This window comes from Scardinius erythrophthalmus (assembly GCF_964197995.2).
Source record: "Scardinius erythrophthalmus genome assembly, contig: HAP1_SCAFFOLD_291, whole genome shotgun sequence".
Lineage (NCBI taxonomy): Eukaryota > Metazoa > Chordata > Actinopteri > Cypriniformes > Leuciscidae > Scardinius > Scardinius erythrophthalmus.
In genome coordinates, this window is record NW_028296320.1 from 19011 (window position 1) to 40627 (window position 21617).

Consider the following 21617-nt stretch of genomic DNA (forward strand, 5'->3'; position numbering starts at 1 on the left):
TCACTCTGCCCTTTTCCTTATCACTGAATTCTGATTTTTTTTTTTTTTAATTCCTCATACATTAGTAACAAGCAATAATAAGCAAAAAGAGCAGTTGAGTAGCACCAAATCTGTATCTTTATATTCCCCTAGAGAGGAGTGGCGTCTGCGCGAGCACGCGCAAGCGCGCTCAACGAAAAACGAACAGTTGGCTGTCAGGTTTCGACCACAAGTTGAGTTCAGGGCAAATGAAAACGGAGATTATTTCGATGATTAAAACGGCGAGTTTCAGTGAAGATAGTTTATTAGGTTTCTTTATCGCCTTATAGTTTCTTTCGGCTCGTCGTATATAGAAAGGGGTGTGTGTTTTTAAGTTCAGTCACTGCTCAGTGTCCTGTACAGTGTAGCTACACGAGCGCCGTTACTCTGAACTGCTCCGTCTGTCAGGAGGACCAACGCTCGGAAAAACGAACAACAGGTAACTTAATTACGTTTTAAATTTACAAAGTTAACTTATTTTTATGTTCATAATACACTTTGTACAGACAAACAAAAAACAACAACTTTATATCGTCAAGTAACGCAGTATGATTGTAATAGTGGTTTTGTATGTCACCAATAATTGATTAAGATACTAACGTTATGTCTGGATAAAAACTGAGCTTATTTAAATTTGGCAAGTTTTTTCTCCCTCTCTCTCTCTCTCTCTCTCTCTCTCTCTCTCTCTCTCTCTCTCTCTCTCTCTCTCTCAATTTGAATATTTTTTTGTTATAGCCTATAAAGGTTTGCTGAGCCCAGTGATTCACGCGCCGCATCCTCGCGGCTCCGTAACCATGGGCAACCGGGGGATGGAGGATCTCATCCCGCTGGTGAACCGCCTGCAGGACGCCTTCAGTGCCATCGGACAGAGCTGCGACCTGGACCTGCCGCAGATCGCGGTGGTCGGGGGGCAGAGTGCGGGCAAAAGCTCTGTCCTGGAAAACTTCGTGGGCAGGTATGACACCATCATAACTGGGCACTGTCTAGATAGCTGTGTATTATAATTAATAGCTCAGTTCACCATTCCAGGGAATTGCTAAGACGTTATTAATGCCAGTATAATTGGTCAAACCAATGAATGTGGGGTTTCAATAAAAGGCTGATATCAATATCTGGGTGGTAGGTAGGAGTCAGGATGACTGAAGTATGATATCGAAATGTCAAAATCCTAACAAAAGAAATGGATACAAATATTCAATAGCCATATGGCTGATGGTGATAATCTCAGAATTGACTGATTAATTGGCTAGTGGTGTTGAATCGAGTCACTTTTCGGCAGAGGCACTGAAGTGTATAGCTGAAGCAGGTGCAGATGGTCACGCTCTCATCTGTAGTCGGGAGCAGTCACTACCTCTTCCTCCATCTGTCTAATGGCCTGCCAAGCCAAAGTCCCTGAGCCATGCAGAATCTGAAGATTGACTTCATTTTCTCTGGACTATACAGATCATGAGAACAAGCTGGCGATCTGATATTAGAGAATTTAATTTTCTTAAAATATGATTATATTTCTGCGTCTGATAATTTGGTCGCTTATTAAAGGCGGCTTTATTATTTAAAGGCGGTCATTTCAAAAGGGATACAATTTTTTTTATTGATCTCTTGAGATAAAACAGCTTGATGTACTACCTGGTTTCTTCTGCAACCCTCTGAACTTAAAACTTGTGATCATATTAAAACCGAAAATTAAGTTAATTAAATGTGTTAAGTGTAAAATAATACACACACACTCACTCACTCACACACACTCTATTGTTCAGAAGAAAAACACACATTGCACCTTTAAGGGACATGTTTCTTTTCATTTGTTCCTTCTATTCATTAAACATTAATGAATCCTTAAACAGATTTATCACTATCTCCACAAATATATTAATTAGCACAACTTTTTTTAACATTGATAATAATAATAATACATGTTTTTAAGCACCAAATCATCATATTATAATAATTTCTGAAGGATCGTGTGACACTGAAGACTGGAGTTATGATGCTGAAAATTCAGCTTTGCCATTACATTAATAAATTACATTTACAAATATATTACAATAGAAAACAGTTATTCTAATTGTAATAATATTTTATACTGTTACTGCATTTACTGTAGTTTTGAGCATAAGATATCACAAAAAAAATCTTCAAAACCAAAAAATCTTTCAGATCCCAAACTTTTAAACTATTATGAAACTATTTTAAGAGTCTCTGTAAGGCATACAGTTTCAAGTCTTTAATCATCTTTTGTTTTCCTTGCACAAGAGAACCTCACAGGATCTTCTCTTTGCACGCTGGTTTCCGCATGGAAAGACTGGGCCTGTCCAACAGGAAGCTGTGATTGTTAGTGAAAGCTATTGTTTGCTCGGGGGATATCAGTTTGGTGAGCTGAAGTGAAATGAATAGAGCCTAAGATAAGTGTGTCTGACTGAGAATAGGATTCATTGCTTATCTCAGGCGGAGGCACTCAAGCATTCTGACCAAAATCCCAGTCAGTGTGTGAGGCATCATGCTTTCAAGCAGTTAGTGGAAACCCAGTTTACTCTGTTTTGATAGACAGGCTGTTATTTTTTAATGACTCTTGAATTCTGTATAGCAAATGTTATGTTTTTTAGAACATGTTGACCCACTTGGAGCTTGAAGCAATCACATACTGTATGTCAAAATTCATACATCCCGAAAATATAAAAACACACAAAGATGTTACAACATGTTCCCCTTTTCAAGTAATGAATACTTTAGAAAAGTGAAAGTTGCACTAAATGATGATGAAGATGACTACACACTTGATGACACATTATAGGGCAGCTTTAACCCTTGTGTAATTGCATTATGCTACAGTGGCTTTTTATAATAATGTAAACCACCACCAATATGTGCAATACATGTAGAATACAAGTTTTAACCGCAAACTTAAAGTGCACTGTACTTAGACCACCCTTAGATCATACTTAAAGTCAGCACGAAATTAAAAATGTACCCTAGTATAAATGCATGTCATTGATCTTATTGGGAATGATTCATTCATGTATATGTTTTTTTTTGTTTTTTGTTTGTTTTTTGACTCTGTAAACTTTAATCAAAATGTCATGACTTGATCTTCCTGTCAAAATGACAGATTTCTCTCTGATAATGTGTGCTAAACTTCTCTAATCATTTATTTTGTTTAAACCCTGCCCTTCCACAATCAACTGAAAGCTCATATTAATTTTTTGAATCCAGTGCCCACATCTCAAATTAAATTCCCTGGGATTCAAACCCATGATCTTGGCATTTCTAGCGTCATGCTCTACTGTTTGAGTTAGACTAGAAGAATGCTACAAACTCACAGTTTAAATGTATGCATTTGGCAGACAGTTTTATCCCATGCGACAGGGCCTGAATTTCATTTTTTAAACTGGGGGGGAATCCCCCACTTACATGGGTCACATGGAGGGAATCAAAAGATTATGGAGGGGAGAATAACTTTTGATGCATCGGTCTAATTTAATCATCTTCATTTATCTACAGATTTGTATGCATGAATTGTGCATTTCCAGTTGAGTCCTCATCCTTTTGAAGTGCATCAAACTCTGAAAACAGCATCAAAACATGAACCAAACTTTTCTAGGCCTCAGCTACAACTACCGTGTTTGAGGGCGGGTCAAAGTAGAAATTGTTCCCAGGCAGCCAATGAAGACCATAGGCTGTTATTATGCAAATTTGTTACATTGGTATGTGTAGGTATGTAACAGAAGGTGAGACTAATTTCAGCACTTTAGAATCATTGTTTGAATTAGGAGACAATAACTTTATTTGTCATGCACTTTGATCTTTAAAACTTTGCAGACCTTTTACATTTACAAACAGATATATTACACACTGTGTGAAAGATAATATTTGAAAAAAGCATAATAGGGGCACTTAAATTTATTTCTATCAGTTCTTGCATTCCATGGGAATCAAAACCATGACCTTGGCTATCACTCAAATCAAAATCATGTTTCTCCATGCTTCAGAACACCTGACCATATAATAAGTTACCATATTTTCCGGATTATAAATCGCTCCGGAGTATAAATCGCATCAGTCAAAAAATGCGTAATGAAGAGGAAAAAAGTCGTACTGGACTATAAGTCACATTTATTTAGAAATTTATTTAACAAAAAAAAACAATGTTATGGACGCGACCGCTCTGAAAGCGGCACTAAAAGACTGCTTTAAAACTTGCACAGAGACCTCAAACAGAAAGCACAAAGCCTGTCTTTAAATTTAATTTCGTTTTGTATTAATTGTATCTTAATTTTAATCAATGTTTCATCAACCAATTGCCTAAATATTTAATAAATAAGATATAAATAAGATATCTATTATAAGAATATCTTATAAATAAGATAAATATAGTAGAAAATAGATAATCATGACACGAAGGCGCCGCCGCGTGAACTGGAGCTCATCTCATAAATGAACCGAAACTCAGCGTATAAGGTAGCCTACTTGCCTCACAGACCTGAGAAATATATCTATAGAAAGCTTGAAATGTTTACTTTTAAACAGAACAATTCAAAACGAAAGAAAACAGACTGTTCTCTGCTTATGTAATCCGTATGAAATGTGCATTTCTCTCTTGCGCGTTCACTTCTGTGAAGATCGCGAGTCAGCATCGTCAACTTCAATCTCAATCAAAGAACAATCTTTGCAGCCGACACTGACACAGAAAACACTTGTTTATTAGCAAACAATTAAAATGTCTCCTTGCTATATCTTGACATATTCATAATCATTACTTTTGCCGGTTCTTTGTGACAGCTTTAGGTGCTTTATTGGCAGCGCCACCCTTACATCTTACATGAACGCGTCAACACTGCATCAGCACCGAAAAAATGGAGATTTTTTTCTTTTTGTGGGGCATTTTGTTTGTGTTCAGGCTTTCTCAGTTGTCTTTAGGTTAATATTTCAGTTAACAGTTTTTCAGTTGTTTTCAGTTAATTTTTTCAGGGGTAGGCTACAGGAGCTGCATAGAGTACTCTCGCGGCTGTAGACGGTAATTTTTTCTCTTGGTTCATGTCAGTCAGTATGAATTCATTTTGATATATAAGTCACACCTGACTATAAGTCGCAGCACCAGCAAAACTATGAAAAAAAGTGTGACTTATAGTCTGGAAAATACGGTATGTGGTCTGCCTCTGTTTTTAATGTTAAAATTGATCAGCTGAAATACTGTACAATGAGTTGCAAATGTTTTTCATTTATGCACCAGAATGAACTTATGCAGTGCAGTCATATGTGCCCTACTTAGAGCTCATGCACAGCAAAAAATGAGTACATGTATCCATAGCAATGGGTTATATATGAATGGAGAGCACTGCACCCTCAGCCATCTGTGATCTCAGTATCACTGCCAGTCAGTGGAACACCAGAGATGCCTGGAGAAATGGGTTAGTGAAATGGGATCTCTCTGATAGAGGATGCGTAGTGCTTGGGTTTAGTAGAGGATGTAGTTGATTTTTACATGATTAGTCGATGACAATGGCTAAAAGCAGAAATAAAATGTTGCTGATGTATTTGTAATCTTTTTTTGTTATTGAGGAATTTCCCAGGCTGTCACATTAGTTTACATTACATTTGCATTTATAATTTTAGCAGACACTTTGACTAAAAAAGTGACATAAAATTGAGCAACACTACAACACAAGCGATTCATCCAGAGGAGAACATAAAAGTACTGTAAGAAGAGCAGCAATATAAAGTTTGGAAAAGCTATAGATAATAGCTAAGTTATTTATTTAAGTAATTTTTTAGTTTTAAAATGGCCAACATGGCAGAGTCTCAAGCCACCATGGCCACCACACCAGAGCCTCTTCACGTCATGGTTGCCACAGCCTTTATTGGCTGCCACTCCTGAGTCTCCAGCCGTTATGGCCGCCGCACCTGAAGCAACTAAGGCTGTCCCAAAGCTTTCAAAACTGGCGGAGGCCGATCATGAGTCACCTATGCACTCTATTGACTCTGACATGACCACGGAGGTCATCCCTGAACTTCCTGCCTGCCCTGACACGACCACAGAAGTCATCTATGAACTCACTGTGACGGCCAGCCATTTCTAACCTCTCTGTTTTACGGTACTGATCCACTTGTCCGATTGCCGATGCCAATCTTTATGCAAATGAATTCCGTTGAAAGCAACGCGACTATCGAATAGAAGTAGAGCATATGGAGACGGGGGGAAGTCTCTCGCAGGTCCTCTGTTCTAATACGCAACATTTCCCGCTCGGTCAAAACCACGCCCATAGCGGTAAACGCCCATCAACGTACAAATGTGGGGAGGCGTCGCGACACCATGCGACGGTCGTGTTGCAAAAGTGGATCTGTACCGGTAGTTCTGTCAGAGCTGCCGCGGTGGTCTCTAGTTCAGCCTGTTTCACCATGGTGGTCATCAGCCCCACTAGCTCCACTGTTGTGGTCTTCTGCTCTTCTTGCTTCACCGTGGGGATCTACAGTTTCGCCTACTCTGCTGAAGTGGTCTTCGGCTCCATCTGCCCTGCTGTGGGAATTTCTAGTTCCGCCAGCTCCACTGAAATGGTCTTCGGCTCCGCCTGTTCCGCTTTGGTGGTCTTCAGCTCCGCACCTGCCCAGTCGGCTCCACCCTGGTCACCAACTTTGTCTGCTCCTCCCTGGCTCCCAATCTACCTCAGTCTCCACCCCTTTTTCCACCACACAGACTGTGCTTTTTTATGGTGCTTTTTGCCAGTTTTGGAGCTTAGTATGAATAATGTCAGAATGTTATTTTTGCTTGAGCTAGTGCTTTAATCAATCTTGAAATGCTTGCTTAAACACCCGCTGAAATGTGTAAACATTAATGCAATGTTACACATAGGCAGTGCTCAATTCAGCATTACTGTGTCTGTTTACTACAGTAATGCATGCTGGGTACTGGGGGAGGGACAGGGTGAAATAAGCAGATAGTGAAGATGAAAGAAAGGAAAAGGGGGAGAAGATGAGGCTGCAGCAGTTGAGTCAAGAGGGGCTTTGTTAAGGGGTTAGAAAGTGGAGGTCAAGGGTAAGTATTGGGAATGACTGGGAATGTAAAGGACATTGTTGTAGAAGAGTGAGCCATGTGTCAAACACACAGATGAGTCACTGCCTGGGTGAAAGTTCAAGCTAAATACCACAGGCTGGCTTGGTCATATACTGTAGTTTCAAGGCTAAAATACGTTCAATACTTAAGGCCCCAATATACTCACGGCGAAAGGATTTTTCATTCTTCTCATTTCATCAGAGGTACAACTTCATTTTCTACTATAAAGCAGTTCTCCAGTGTGTTCATGTTTTTAGTCACGGATGTCTGACTGAACAGAAAAAATTAACCAGAGAAGATTTCCATGTGAAAAAAGGTGGAGCCTCAGCGCACACCTACCTATTACGTAATCGCCACAAACCAATATAGTACGGAAGTGTTTACCAGCCAGCGCAAACTTTTCTGGAAAGTTCGCTTAAGCAAGCTGTTTCGAACTCCCAAACAAAATTTGTTTTAACCTGATTTTGTTCAAAATGATGTCACATCAATTTGTTCTTCGATTTCGTTTGAAGTGTATCAGGGCCTTTACTTAGGGGTTAGTGGTTTGTACAAATGCCAAACCCTCATTATGAACAATACTAATAGTCGCCTTAGCAACCACTACCAACAGTATGTGGAAATATGATGATGCAGTTGACTATGATGATTTTCTTTTTTATATCTGTAGCCTAGTAGCAGTGCTGCAGGGATGGTGTATTTTTGTAGGCCAAAACCTGTAAACGAGTGACCCAGTTCCATCCTCCTGAAGTCAGTAGGTTTTTAGTGCCTAAAATAAGGCACTAAATAATTTCACGTTTCATTCATAAAAGCATAAAATACATCAGTAATACTTCCTTGTGAATACCTCCTTTAAAGCTTTTACTTGTCTTGAAAAAGGGTTTTGCTAACAAGTGGCTAAATGGGACTATGGAGTTTTGTGGGGACATTAAACATCATCACGCTGAACAGGAGAACTCATCTACTGACAAGTCTGCTCTCACAGCCTCTTTGTGTTTATAAATTGCACTCTTGCAAACTATTCTAACTTAAATTTTCAGTGAAAATGTTTTTTAATAAAGACTGAAAGATTTGTCGGAAGCTTAACGATGGTGATGTTGAAGTCATGTGACCATGATTTGTTTATAGCCTTCATTTAGCTTCTTTTTTTTTTTTTGGTCATAGAGCCAATAATCCAAATCTGCAATAATCCAAAAGCCAATGGATAAATCTTGTTGGGTTTTTGTCGAGGGAACCAGGGAGATGTTAACTTCCGGGTTGGCCTACAAAAATACGTCATCACTGCAGCAGTCTATGCAATACACTTTATGCAGCTTCTACCTGCATTCTGGCCTCCTCCCTGGATGCCTTTAACTAGGTCTAATCCAGTGGGACCTTTCCTTCTATTGTGGGAAATAGTTCTGTTTTAGATCTGCGCACACTTCATTTCAAGCCTAGGATTTATCAGACACATTTTCCATTTTTGTTGTGTCTTTCGAAATAGATTGGATAAAGAACAAAAACCAAAATTGTTTCTAAGACAAATAGGTCCTCATCATTGAATCAGCCACGATCTGAAAAACTATGATAGTGTTGACACTTTTTGGGGGTAATAAAACTAAGATTTGGGTTATTTAGATATTTCTCTGCTCTTTAAACAGGGGTAGGAGGTATTTTAACATCACCCGTAAAGAATATCAGTGGTCCAGCTGCAGTTCCTCATCTGGACTGTTTTATTTATAGAGTGCACTCGTGTGATCTGCAAATAGATGGTGAAAATGAACTGGACTGGATTATGAATTGACTACTTTCTGGTTATTTAAGGCTAAATTCACCCACAACTCATGTGTAAATGTGCAGGCCAGTACAAGTTGTGTGAAAACGTGCCATAAATATCAGAGTATGAGGGTCATGAAGGGTGTGAGGAGGTGGGACAAGGTTTATGGTTTCACTGTAAAACTGGACTAATCCAAGTATGCAATGACAGAGTCTCTGGCACTCTGCCTCAGACAAGGGACTCTGTCCGTGTATCATGTGGGGGAAGTTTTATGTGTATATTTTTTTGGAAGGAGAATAGTATTTTGGCTTGCACAAGGTGTCTACTCCATGAGTGAATTATTATTTTTTTGAGATAATGATCAATGCTATATTCTCAGAGATTTCCTGCCTAGAGGATCAGGAATTGTTACAAGGAGACCACTTGTCCTTCAGCTCATCAGTTCAACTACAGGTATGAGTGATACTCACATGCACACACATTTTGGTTGTGGTACTTAATTAGTGATCAGGTACCAAAACGTTGTTCGGAATATCTCAATATAACTCGATATACTGTATATGTATACAAGTAGCCTATAGTTTTTTAAACTTTTTATATTTTTTTATTTTTTATTACACAACATTGGATTAAAAAAAATAGATTCCACCCTTGAAGTAAAGATATCACTTGCTGAGTTCATGTGACAATAGTGTAGGATACTACATTTTAGTTGGGCTTTTACTACGGACCTAAAAATATTACAACCAACAAACAATCTAAAATTTAAGACACAGTTATACAATAAAAATACACACATTCAACAAATAACCATTTAACTAATTATCACAAAGCCAGGTAAAGCTGAAGGTAATTTTTTCTGATATTTGCCTTTTAAAATCTGTTGTTAAATCATTCTATAATTCCCTTCTCTGAAAATGATGACTGCACAAAAGCTTGTTCTACATCTTTGTACACTACAATTATTAACATTTATGCACCCTTATAGTAACTCCCTTTTCTTCTTGTTTTGTTATTAATTGACAAATAACTTTAGAAGAAAAAACATTTACACATTTCAAAAATAAGAAATTTGTAAAATTTTCTAAATTATTTTCTTTACAATAAATATTTTTTAGAATAATGCCATGTCATTGACTTCTGATCCAAGTGAAAACGATACCATTATTGTCTCTGTGTAAATGACAAAAAGCTATTTTTTTTGGACAATGCTTTTGTCTACACAAAACCTTTCAAAAACGCAAAGGAAAAACTTCAGTTTTTAGTAAATTGTTGTTGTATTAACTTACCCTGACATCAAATTATCACACAATTATTGCACACACAGAAAATGTGGCTACTTTAATGGGTATATAAGGTCTAATCATACAAAAGCAGTTAAAAATATTTTTGAACCTTTTTTAAATATGTCGATGAACTTTAATTGGGATTTCAATATTACACCATCAAATTTAAAATAATTAACTTTCAAAATTCAATTTAAATTTATCAAATCCCTTTTGGTAATAATATTCTATACGGTTCATTTTATAATCCGTACTATTCTGAGTCTTTGGTTTCCATCTCTACTTCGAAAAAAATAGCCTATATCTTGTAGCCTGACTACGTCAGACTTCGTACTTCCGCTCAATTTCATTTCGCTTCTGTACTCAGTCTGAGACAGCGTAATAGCTTTCCGTTTTCCTCCGGCCTGAAAACAGCCGGCCAATCAACGAACAGAGGGCGGGCTGAGAGCCGTGACGTAGACGCTGATTGTACCGTGGATGCGTAGATTTACTTCACATAATCTGCAAAAGTCGTTCACAGCCATGTCCACTCCGGTATTTCGCTTGATGGTTTTGTTTTCGCATCATACATGTGTTTACAGTGGAAGTTAGATGCGGCTGAGCATGCGCATAACACACGCCATAACCAAACGTTATGTGATTGGCTTACGGGTAACCAATGATTTTAAACTTCAGACAAGCGCCCCCCCCCCCCCCCCCCGCGAGAAAGAAAACGCTTTTCAATTATGCCATGCCAGACTCTGTCATGCCAGCAGAGTTTGGTATTACCAGGCTATATATCTTGTGGTCTATGGAGTATGTGCATTGAGCACTAGAGGTCAGTGTCTCCTCTGTTAAGATTAAAATCAGTCAGTATGGAGAGTGGAGAACTGACAGATCTTTGAATTTCATGAATTACAAACTGTTGCGCTGTCAGTTCCTTAAGGCCCTATCATCTTCTACTTTTCTAATTCGTACTTTCCATTCTCCACTACAGAGCATGCAGAGTTTCTGCACTGTAAAGGAAAGAAGTTTACAGACTTTGATGATGTCCGACTGGAGATTGAAGCAGAGACAGACAGAGTCACAGGAACAAATAAGGGCATATCCTCCATTCCCATAAACCTTCGTGTCTACTCTCCAAATGGTATTATTGTCAGAAAACAAGTAATTCATTAATGTACTTTAACGCACTTATGCTCAACAAGGTTGCATTTATTTTGATAAAAAACACATTAAAACGGTTTTCTACGTTAATATATTTTACAATGTAACTTTTTGCTGTGATGGCAAAGCTGAATATTCAGCAGCTGATTTTCTGCTCAAGAAACATTTCATTATTATAATTGTTGAAAACGGTTGATAATAAACAGTGCTGCTTAATATTTTTGTGGAAACCTTGATACATTTTTTTTCTGGATTCTTAGATGAATAGAAGGTTCAAAAGAAGAGCATTTATTTGAAATAGAAATCTTTTGTTACATTATAAATGTCTTCAGTTTCCTGTGACCTTGCTGAATAAAAGTATTAATTTATTTAAAAAATAAAATAAAAACAATATTAAAAGTATATGCTCTCCTTTTAATGTTGTCCATGCCTCGGAGAGATCTAATTTAGATTTTTTTTCTTTCCTAGAAGTATCTCTGGCCAAATATCTCTGTCTTTGTTTTTCTCATTATCTTTCTGCAGTTTTGAACTTGACTCTGATAGATCTTCCAGGCATAACTAAAGTACCAGTGGGAGATCAGCCTCCTGACATTGAATACCAGATCAGAGACATGATCATGCAGTTCATCTGCAGAGAGAATTGTCTCATCCTTGCTGTCACACCCGCTAACATGGATCTGGCTAACTCAGATGCTCTTAAACTGGCCAAAGACGTGGATCCGCAGGGTGAGTGGGAAAGAACGATTATGGTTCATATCTGTCCTCAGTTATATCCCCTTTTGGCCCATTCACATCATTGTAATGTTTTTCCTTCTTGTTTTTCTTCCTGCTTTGCCTGATCTTACTGTCAGGCCATCGCACCATTGGCGTGATCACTAAGCTGGATCTGGTGGACAAAGGCACAGATGTCAGGGACGTGCTGGAGAACAGGTTACTGCCACTTCGCAGAGGTACAGCACACATGTAGAAATGTGTCAGTAGAGGCCTGTGCAGTTTGGTCTAAAACCTGGGCCACTGCCAAGCAAGTCTGCTGTAGGCTATAGTGGCTAAAACAGGGCCAGGTGCAGAGTCTTCATGCTTCCTGCTGCTGCCTTAATGCATTAGACACACAGAAGTCAAGCCATGGACGAGGGTTAAGACACTCTAGAAATCCTATTTGTCATTTATGCAGATCGGATACAGTCTGACTTCTAGTTGTAGGACCTTGACTTTTCCATTTTTGTTGGGTCACAATCAGAGCATGTGAGCGGAGTGGAGCGGTGAGAATCTCTGCTCATCGCTCACGGAACTGTTCACCCCTCCGCTCCCCCGCTCAAAGCTACATCAGGCCACTCCGCTCATTATCGCTCAGCGCTCAACGAGGTTTGCTTCGCGCTCCACTCAAATCGCCCCCCGCTCGCTCCAAAAAAGGAAAAAAATCTACATGTATATCACTGTTAGCTTAGACCGCAGCCTTACCTCCTAAAGAACTAATGAGTAACAACAACATTTTTCAAATAGAAATGTTTTATTTCAAATTACAGGCCTATGTAAGAAGGAATATAACCTACACAAAAAGTCCTGTAAAATTAAACGAATAAATGGGCCTAATAATATAAATAAAAATTATATAAACAAAAATATACATACATTTTTTAAAAGTAAATTAACTATAAGGCCAGAATTTTGATAAGTGAACTTTTGCGCAACGCACACGATTAAAATTTAAATTGGCTTCCATACACACAAACTGCTGTAAAATTAAACGAATAAATGGGCCTAATAATATAAATATTATTACAGATGACACAAATTCGGCTAAATAAAACAAACCATTAGGTCTACTTGAATGAAAAAACGAATTTGTTTGAATATTACGCTATATTTAATTTACACTTTGTTACAAGTTACCGTATTCAATTTTCTAACCTTTTGTTTTCTTCCCAGCGTGTTCGCGTAGCTCACGTTCATGTTTTTGAGAGATGTGTCTTTTGAGATTCCAAAATTAATCTTTGCTGACTGAAACGATGTCTCCACATTCGTTTTCTTGTACCACATTATCATTGTTAGTTAGTTTTATTATATTAATAGTACACCTGTATGACTTCTCATTTTCCTTTTTGAAGTAGCCTACTTTTTGAACTCCATTATTGAGCCGAGTTTTGACTGAAAATAGTACTGTTGATGACTGCGCAAGACAGATGGATCCTGGTTTAGGTTTGACTGAGCATGCTTCAGACTCGTGGTGTGAGCGGAGCGAAATTGGAGCGGGAAATAAGGCTACGCTCCGTCCTTTTAAAAATGCTGCTCTGCGCTCTGTCCAAGATCCGCCCGCTCCCGCTCCACTCCGCTCACATGCTCTGGTCACAATACTCAAGAACAGAACAGAGCTGAGCTTATGCTTTTTTTTTCAACCTTTTTGACTCGAGGCATCCCATTGTCCACAACAATATTCAGAGTCCTCAACAAAAATATTCAAAGTTTTCTTTGGTACATCCTCTGTCATGTTTTGTTTTAAAAAGTTTTTCTTTTTTTTTTTTTATTACAGATACTAGGCATGTCCATAGATTCAAATAAATAACTAAAACAATTATAATTAATATAATTACATTTCAGAAGTTTTAGCAGCTGACTGTACTTTAGGCATCCCACTCTTTTTAACCAATTAATTTACATGACATGAATTACTGTTTAAGGTTTAAGGACGAGTAAATTGGAAGAAAAAAAAGTTTACTCAGAATTTCTACGCAAGAAAATATTTGATAGAATATATATATATATATATATATATATATATATATATACTGTATATACTGTATATATATATATATATATATATATATATATATATATATAACCAGGAAATGATGCATTCTTTATGAAAAATCCCCATGGTGTTTTAAGATTTTATTAATTTAATAATTTTATATAATGGCTTTTCCAGGTTTAGAAATCACACATTTAAAATGAAACTATTCTAGTTCTTCAAAGAAGAAACAAGTTGTTTGGGGTGTAAATAAAAAACAAACACCTTAATGTTTAGTTGTTTTAGCATTTTTTATTTTTATTTTTCTTTGTCTTATTTTAATTCATTTTAAGGCCCCATTGAGAGGTTGCTGAGGCCTCCTAGTTTAGAGTCACTGATAAAGGATATATACCATGATATAGCTATTTTGTGCTATCTAATTTCTGTTATTAAAAATAAGCAAATTACAAATAATAGGAAAATACAATATAACAAAAATATGAGTTAAACATAATTAAGTTTTTAAGGTAAATTGGTTTATTTAACATGTAGTTAGAATTAGTACAGAAATGTAATAATCAAATGTAAAAAAATAATAATATTGCAGTCTTTACTGCATTAATAAAAGAATGTATTTTTATTAAAGCTAAAAACAAGTTATTGAGTCAAGAGCAGTAAGTTATTTCCTCTTTTGTTTGATTCACATTAATGACACAGAGCAGCAGGTAGGTTTATTACGCTGCTGTCACTTTAAGACCAAACGCACAGATCCATAATACTGATACACATCCGGTTTACACCCAACTGTTTACTTTCCTTTAGACATAACCAGCTGTGTTTACATGAAGTGCTGAGGCCTCCTAGTTTAGAGTCACTGCGGCTTGTGTAGACAAAATATAATACTAATAAAAACTGTGATATAATCTTACCATTGTGTGTAAAAAAATAAGACATTTCACAGGAAAATAAGATTGAAAAAAGTGAAAGAAGAGCATGGACAAATGATCAAATTCAAAACCATTTTAGAAAACTACATCACATCACATGATGTTATAAGTGTGATGTTTTAGTTTCATTAAAGCAAAATTGTTTTAAAATTTTTGTTATTCTATGCAACCCATTCAAATGTAAATACATGTAAATTGGTTGGTACTCCACTGCAAAACAAACAAAGTTCAATATTCTGTAAGATAATTCTCTTAATGACTTTTCTCTAAAACAAAGAGGCGTCATTGTAAAACACTGTATCTGAAAGAAAGAAAATGCTGTGGCTACAGGTTATATTGGTGTGGTAAACCGTGGTCAGAAGGACATTGAGGGAAAAAAGGACATCGGTGCAGCTCTGGCTGCAGAGAAACGGTTCTTCAAGTCACATCCTGCATACCGACACATGGCAGACTGCATGGGCACTCCGTACTTACAGAGGCTCCTCAACCAGGTGACAAGACACAGAACATTACAAGAAGTATCGCATTTGTGAAATACATGAGAGCCCACAGATGGAAATGATAGCTTTAAGTGTATTTCTTCACTTTTTTGTCTCCCTAGCAACTTACCAACCACATCCGTGACACATTACCAGCGTTACGTAGTCAATTACAGACTCAGCTTCTCTCGCTGGAAAAGGAGGCAGAAGAGTATAAGTATTTGAACCCAGACGACCCCTCACGCAAGACCAAGGCCTTAATGCAGTGGGTTCACACACACACTCTAATTCAGAGAATAAATACACATGCACAGATAAACGCAAACAAACATGGAGGCAAACACACTATTCTTTACCATATTGCAATAAACAAGACTTTTGTTTACTGCCTAAACACAAACACATTGTAGATAAGACCAGACCTGGAGAGGCCACACACACAAACACATGCTGTTCATTTGTGATCCAGGTTGATACAACACTTCGGGCTGGATTTTGAGAAGCGGATCGAGGGATCTGGGGATCAGGTGGACACAGTGCAGCTTTCAGGAGGAGCCAAAATCAACCGTGTCTTTCACGAGCGTTTTCCCTTTGAGCTTGTTAAGGTAGTTTGTTAAAGTTGAATTGATTAATACAGTAAAAAAATCCAATGGCATTCAGAGTTCAGAAATCAGAGCTCATGCTGATGTCCTGTTTATGTTGCACTACATCAGATGGAGTTTGATGAGAAAGAGTTACGAAGGGAGATCAGTTATGCTATTAAAAACATCCATGGCATCAGGTATGTGTCACAAACATTTATTAACTTATTTAAAAGGGCACTCAGTAAAATGTTGGTAGTCAACTTGAACTTAAAATGTTTGCTAACATTATAAGAAATAAACAGGTTATATTTTCACACATGGTGCCTCTCTCTATGTCTTCCTTTACCCCTCCTTCTCAATCTTTTTATTCATTTATATTCATATTCAGAATGCAAGTTCATATTATGTTATCTCTCACCGTACTTCATTTTCTCTCCTCTCTTGCTGATCCAGGACAGGACTGTTCACACCCGATATGGCCTTTGAAGCCATAGTGAAGAAACAGATTGTGAAACTTAAAGGGCCGTGTCTCAAGTGTGTAGACATGGTGATCCAGGAGCTCATCAACACAGTACAACAGTGTACCAACAAGGTACAACATACTCTTATACTGAGTGAATGGACATAGACATAAAAGTCAAGGAGTAAAATATAATGCTACAAAAGTGTATATGATCACTTCCCATTAAAGTCAGCGTGTTCTAATTTTACTTTAAAGGGGCCATTGGATGCAAAATTCACTTTTATATGGTGTTTGCATATAAATGTGTCTTTGCAGTGTGTGGACACAACCATCATATAGGGTTGGGCGATATGACCAAATTCTTATTTCACGATGTGAGAAATTTATTTCACGATAAAGGATATATACTATGATATAGCTATGTTGTGCAATCTAATTTCTGTTATTAAAAATAAGCAAATTACAAATAATAGAAAAATACAATGTAACAGAGTTAAACATAATTAAGTTTTTAAGGTAAATTGGTTTATTTAACATGTACTTTGAATTAGTACAGAAATGTAATAATCAAATATATTGCAGTCTTTACTGTATTAATAAAATATAAATGTATTCTTATTAAAGCTAAAAACAAGTTATTGAGTCAAGAGCAGTAAGTTATTTTCTCTTTTGTTTGATTCACATTAATGACACAGAGCAGCAGGTAGGTTTATTAGGCTGCTGTCACTTTAAGACCAAACGCACAGATCCATAATACTGATACACATCCGGTTTACACCCAACTGTTTACTTTCCTTTAGACATAACCAGCTGTGTTTACATGAATACGCCACACAACATGACATAATTGTGTGCGTATTCGACCATTCAAGCACAATAAGACGTGAAAGATAACTGAATTCGTGATTGCCACCTGAGAGAGGCAGCTTTCTGTGTGCGCACTTTAGCAGTTTGCCAGTCATCCTTTTCAGGATGTATTGCGCTTATAACTCTTTTTAACATCAAGCACGTCCCACTGTTTAAAGTCTCATTCATGCATTTCTTCACTCTGAAATGTCAATAGTGCTAATGCATACCGCGATATACGCGATTTAGCAAAATCTCTAACGATAGACATTTTATACCGTGGTAACGATATATAACGTCATACCGCCCAGCCCTACCATCATACAATGAAAAATATCCATTTTCTCCTTTTTTTTTAATCCTCAAAAAGCCTAAACACTCTCAATAATCAAGCCATTTGGATTTTCTGAGCAATATGATGTCATATTGCTCATGCTCTGCCCACGACCACTGACGGACTGTCCCGTATTAGCATATTTCCGCCCTCAGCGATTTGCATACCGTCCGCCAAAGCAGCACTTTACGTGTTTTGTGTCGACATGCCCCATGGAAGAGAGGGGTGGGGTCAGCAGTTGCTCATTAACATTTAAAAACCATGCACCGAAACGGGTCGCTGTGAACAGAGCTGTTTTTGAGGAGGTAAAAAGGGTGTTGTTTTACACAACTATTGAGGAATTTTAACCAAAGTATGTTACAAACTTTACATGAAGACCCTAAAGAATCATACCAACTTGTGGAAAATGGGCATCCGATGACCCTTTTAAAAGTTTGCTAAAACAGTCTCTTAATAGCAGTTTGCAATGTTCCAATAGTTTGCACAACCTAATTGACATCAGCTGGGAAAGGAAAGTCATTTTAGAGAAAAAATTAAGGTATTACATTTTGATTAAGGAACACCATGTCAAATCATTTTTATTATTGGAGTAACATGCACTGATGGTTTGTTCACCCCTTATGAAAAATAGTACACTTTAGCATACTTTTATTACAGAAATAAAATACTTTAAGAATATACAGTATTTAAGGACGAACTGAATGTAATTTTTTCGGTTATTTCAATTAAATGAAAATGTATTATGGTTTAAATTTATATTAAATGCAGTTAACATTTAATTAGAGTGCTTTTGAGCCACTTAAAGGAACACTCCGACTTTTTGGGACTTTAGCTTATTCACAGTATCCCCCAGAGTTAGATAAGTCAATACATACCTTTTTCATTTCTGCGCGTTCTGTAAGTGTTATTTGACGCACCCACCGCTAGCCTAGCTTAGCACAAAGACTGGATGTAAATGGATAAGGTAGCATACTAATCCCAATAAGTGACAAAATAATGCAAACATTTTCCTATTTACATGTTGTGATCTGTATAGTCACAGCGTGTACAAATAACAAGGCTATATGAGACAGAGACCATTTTTAATCGTATAAATACTGGGAACTATATTCTCACTAGGCGTAGGAGCACAGCTACTTGGGCGGAGTGATTAGCGCAGCACACGAGACGCCCTGTTGATGGTTCCGTAAACAAAACAAACGTGACTGACTAGCTAGTAGCGAACGTGACTCGTGATCATGGCTGACTTTGAGGAATTGTCAGAGGAATTTTACTGGGTATCAAACCAAGATCCAGAACCATATAGTTTTGAGCCACAGTTACAAACTTTGGAAGCTGTAAGACAAGATACAGCGAACACCCATGATTGTAAACTATAAATTTACTATCTAGTAATTGCTGACTCTATTACTCCAACTCTGAGCGAACTCTCTGCTCCTCACCACAGGGCGTCTCGTGTGCTGCGCTAATCACTCCGCCCAAGTAGCCACTCCGCCCAAGTAGCTGTGCTCCTACGCCTAGTGAGAATATAGTTCCCAGTATTTATACGATTAAAAATGGTCTCTGTCTCATATAGCCTTGTTATTTGTACACGATGTGACTATACAGATCACAACATGTAAATAGGAAAATGTTTGCATTATTTTGTCACTTATTGGGATTAGTATGCTACCATTATCCATTTACATCCAGTCTTTGTGCTAAGCTAGGCTAGCGGTTGGTGCGTCAAATAACACTTACAGAACGCACAGAAATGAAAAAGGTATGCATGGACTTATCTAACTCTGGGGGATACTGTGAATAAGCTAAAGTCCCAAAAAGTCGGAGTGTTCCTTTAAGTAGAAGTTAAATATATCTTATATATAATTTTATAATTACTTATATTTTCTTTGAAGTACAGTGTATTACCATATGTACTGACAAGCATTTATGGTAAATTAAAATATCAAAATTTTATTTAGAATATTAAATTATCTAGAATATTACAATATAAAGAAGTAATAGAAAATAAAATGGAAAACATTTCTTTTGAGACTTGTATGTCATGTGTTTAAAAATAGTTGTGTAATTACACATTTTTAATGAAGTTGCAATTTAGTACATCTAAAATATATTAACTTTAAATGTAATATCGACAATTTAATTCAAATTACTCACTACAGTTCAAATTAAAAGTGTAATTTTTTAAGTACACTGAAGTGGGGCCTTTTATTTCAATAATAATATAGAGTATTATCATACAGTTTTTTAAAATATATATATATTTTTAATTTGAAGCATGCTGCGAGTGCACATTCAATAAAACATTATTTTTTCACGAAGGACAATAAGACAAGGAACTTTAATTATAAACCAGTAAAGAGGGTGGTGGTAATGTTTTTTATTTATTTATTCTAACTTGTTTTGTTTGTTTGTTTGTGTGTGTGTGTGTGTGTGTGTGTGTGTGTGTGTGTGTGTGTGTGTGTGTGTGTGTGTGTGTGTGTGTGTGTGTGTGTGTGTGCATGTCCACAGTTAGAGATCTATCCAAAACTGCGGGAGGAGACTGAGAGAATAGTTACCACACACATTCGAGAACGAGAGAGTCAAGCCAAAGACCAGGTCAGACTGATACCTGCACACAACCAATCGAATGAATCACTATTAGGGACAGTTTAGATATGAATGAAATTAACATTATGAGCATTTTAATTACAAATTATGGTTTTGTGTTGTATCTTGTTGTGCATATGTGTGTTTGTTCACTGAACAGGTTTTACTCTCACTAGAGATTCAGCTCTCTTACATCAACACAAACCATGAAGATTTTATCGGATTTGCAAAGTAAGGTTTTAACGATAAATGACAATGACAGAAATAAAACACAAAATGAATGACATGATGAGAGATTTCCCTCCTTTTACACATTTCCTTTCAGCGCACAACAGAAAACCAATCCAACGTGTAAGAAGCCTTCAGCAGGGAACCAGGTGAGTCGAAGTGTTTTATGAACAACTGTTGATACTGTATGAACCTGGTATAGATCTGAAATCATCAGCGAGCAGGGTTTGGACAGTCCTACTGAGTCTTTACTGGAAGGGAATATCTTTTCTGCTCAAGCTCTGTTGCTCTCTTGTTCATCTGTCTCACATCAGATAATATGTGACTTATGTATATGTCTAACATTTGTGTTTTGTGCTGTAAATGAATATTCTTTTTTTCTCTCTCTCTCGGTTTCTGATGCATGTCCTGATTTTGCAGAGTTAGACGCGTTCCTGGGTCAACATATTTTGTTGATCCTGGAGCAACATTCCTGTACGAAAATTTTGCCCCAACCTTATCCCTACCCCTAAACCTAACCCTACCCATAACTTATCCCTAAAATCAGAAGGAATGATAGGTAAATAACAGATGTAGAAGCATCTAACCCTGGTTGTGAGGCAAAACTTGACATAAACTGTAAACGTGTCCCACAAATCTAATTGTAAAAACTCGGAAAGTTGTCCCAGGATCAACAAAGATGTTAATCCAAGAACATGTTGCACTTGGTGAAATCAGGTTCTGCCTCTCTGATGACTTTTTTTTGCTCCTATTCTGTAACAAGCTTTCATGGCCCCATTTGTTTAGCAGTAGAGTTATAGTTACTGCTGAAATTGGCTCTTAACAATTATGAGCCCTGTAGAGCTCAACAATGGCTGCCCACTTTTTTCATGGCCTTGGTTGTGGAAGTATATTTCTCATTCTTTTTATGCATTTGACTGAGCAGTTTTTAGGTGGCTCACCAATGTATTGCCTATCTTCTAATACATGGTATGCAAGAAAAGCTCACTCAACAATCACTTTCTAACCAAAAAGCTTTCTATTGGTCAACGTGAAGAATTCCATTACAAAATATGCATGGGGAAATTCCCCGATCATGTGGGTTCCTATTGAAATAACTGGATTTCTGCCTTCGAAATTTGCTGAACAATGGTAAATTTGACTGCACCTTCAGAGCCCTCGAGCCTCTGTTTGT

At 37.2% G+C, this 21617-nt stretch overlaps 1 protein-coding gene across 4 annotated transcripts in view; it reads left to right on the plus strand.

The window, feature by feature from the left end:
• Positions 1 to 22: 22 nt before the first annotated feature.
• Positions 23 to 21617, plus strand: part of dnm3a (dynamin 3a) — a gene marked incomplete at its 3' end in the record, with an annotated part of 43108 nt that continues 21513 nt past the window's right edge. For all 4 annotated transcript variants that reach the window (XR_014029593.1, XM_081394878.1, XM_081394879.1 and 1 more), the window contains exons 1-14: positions 23 to 457; positions 754 to 973; positions 9196 to 9269; positions 11079 to 11228; positions 11771 to 11974; positions 12100 to 12198; positions 15251 to 15411; positions 15522 to 15664; positions 15869 to 16004; positions 16113 to 16180; positions 16437 to 16575; positions 20138 to 20224; positions 20376 to 20446; positions 20541 to 20592. Coding sequence is in view for 3 of the 4 variants with exons in the window: in XM_081394878.1 (XP_081251004.1) it covers positions 813 to 973; positions 9196 to 9269; positions 11079 to 11228; positions 11771 to 11974; positions 12100 to 12198; positions 15251 to 15411; positions 15522 to 15664; positions 15869 to 16004; positions 16113 to 16180; positions 16437 to 16575; positions 20138 to 20224; positions 20376 to 20446; positions 20541 to 20592 (1545 nt within the window). The remainder of the gene's footprint in view (positions 458 to 753; positions 974 to 9195; positions 9270 to 11078; positions 11229 to 11770; positions 11975 to 12099; positions 12199 to 15250; positions 15412 to 15521; positions 15665 to 15868; positions 16005 to 16112; positions 16181 to 16436; positions 16576 to 20137; positions 20225 to 20375; positions 20447 to 20540; positions 20593 to 21617) is intronic.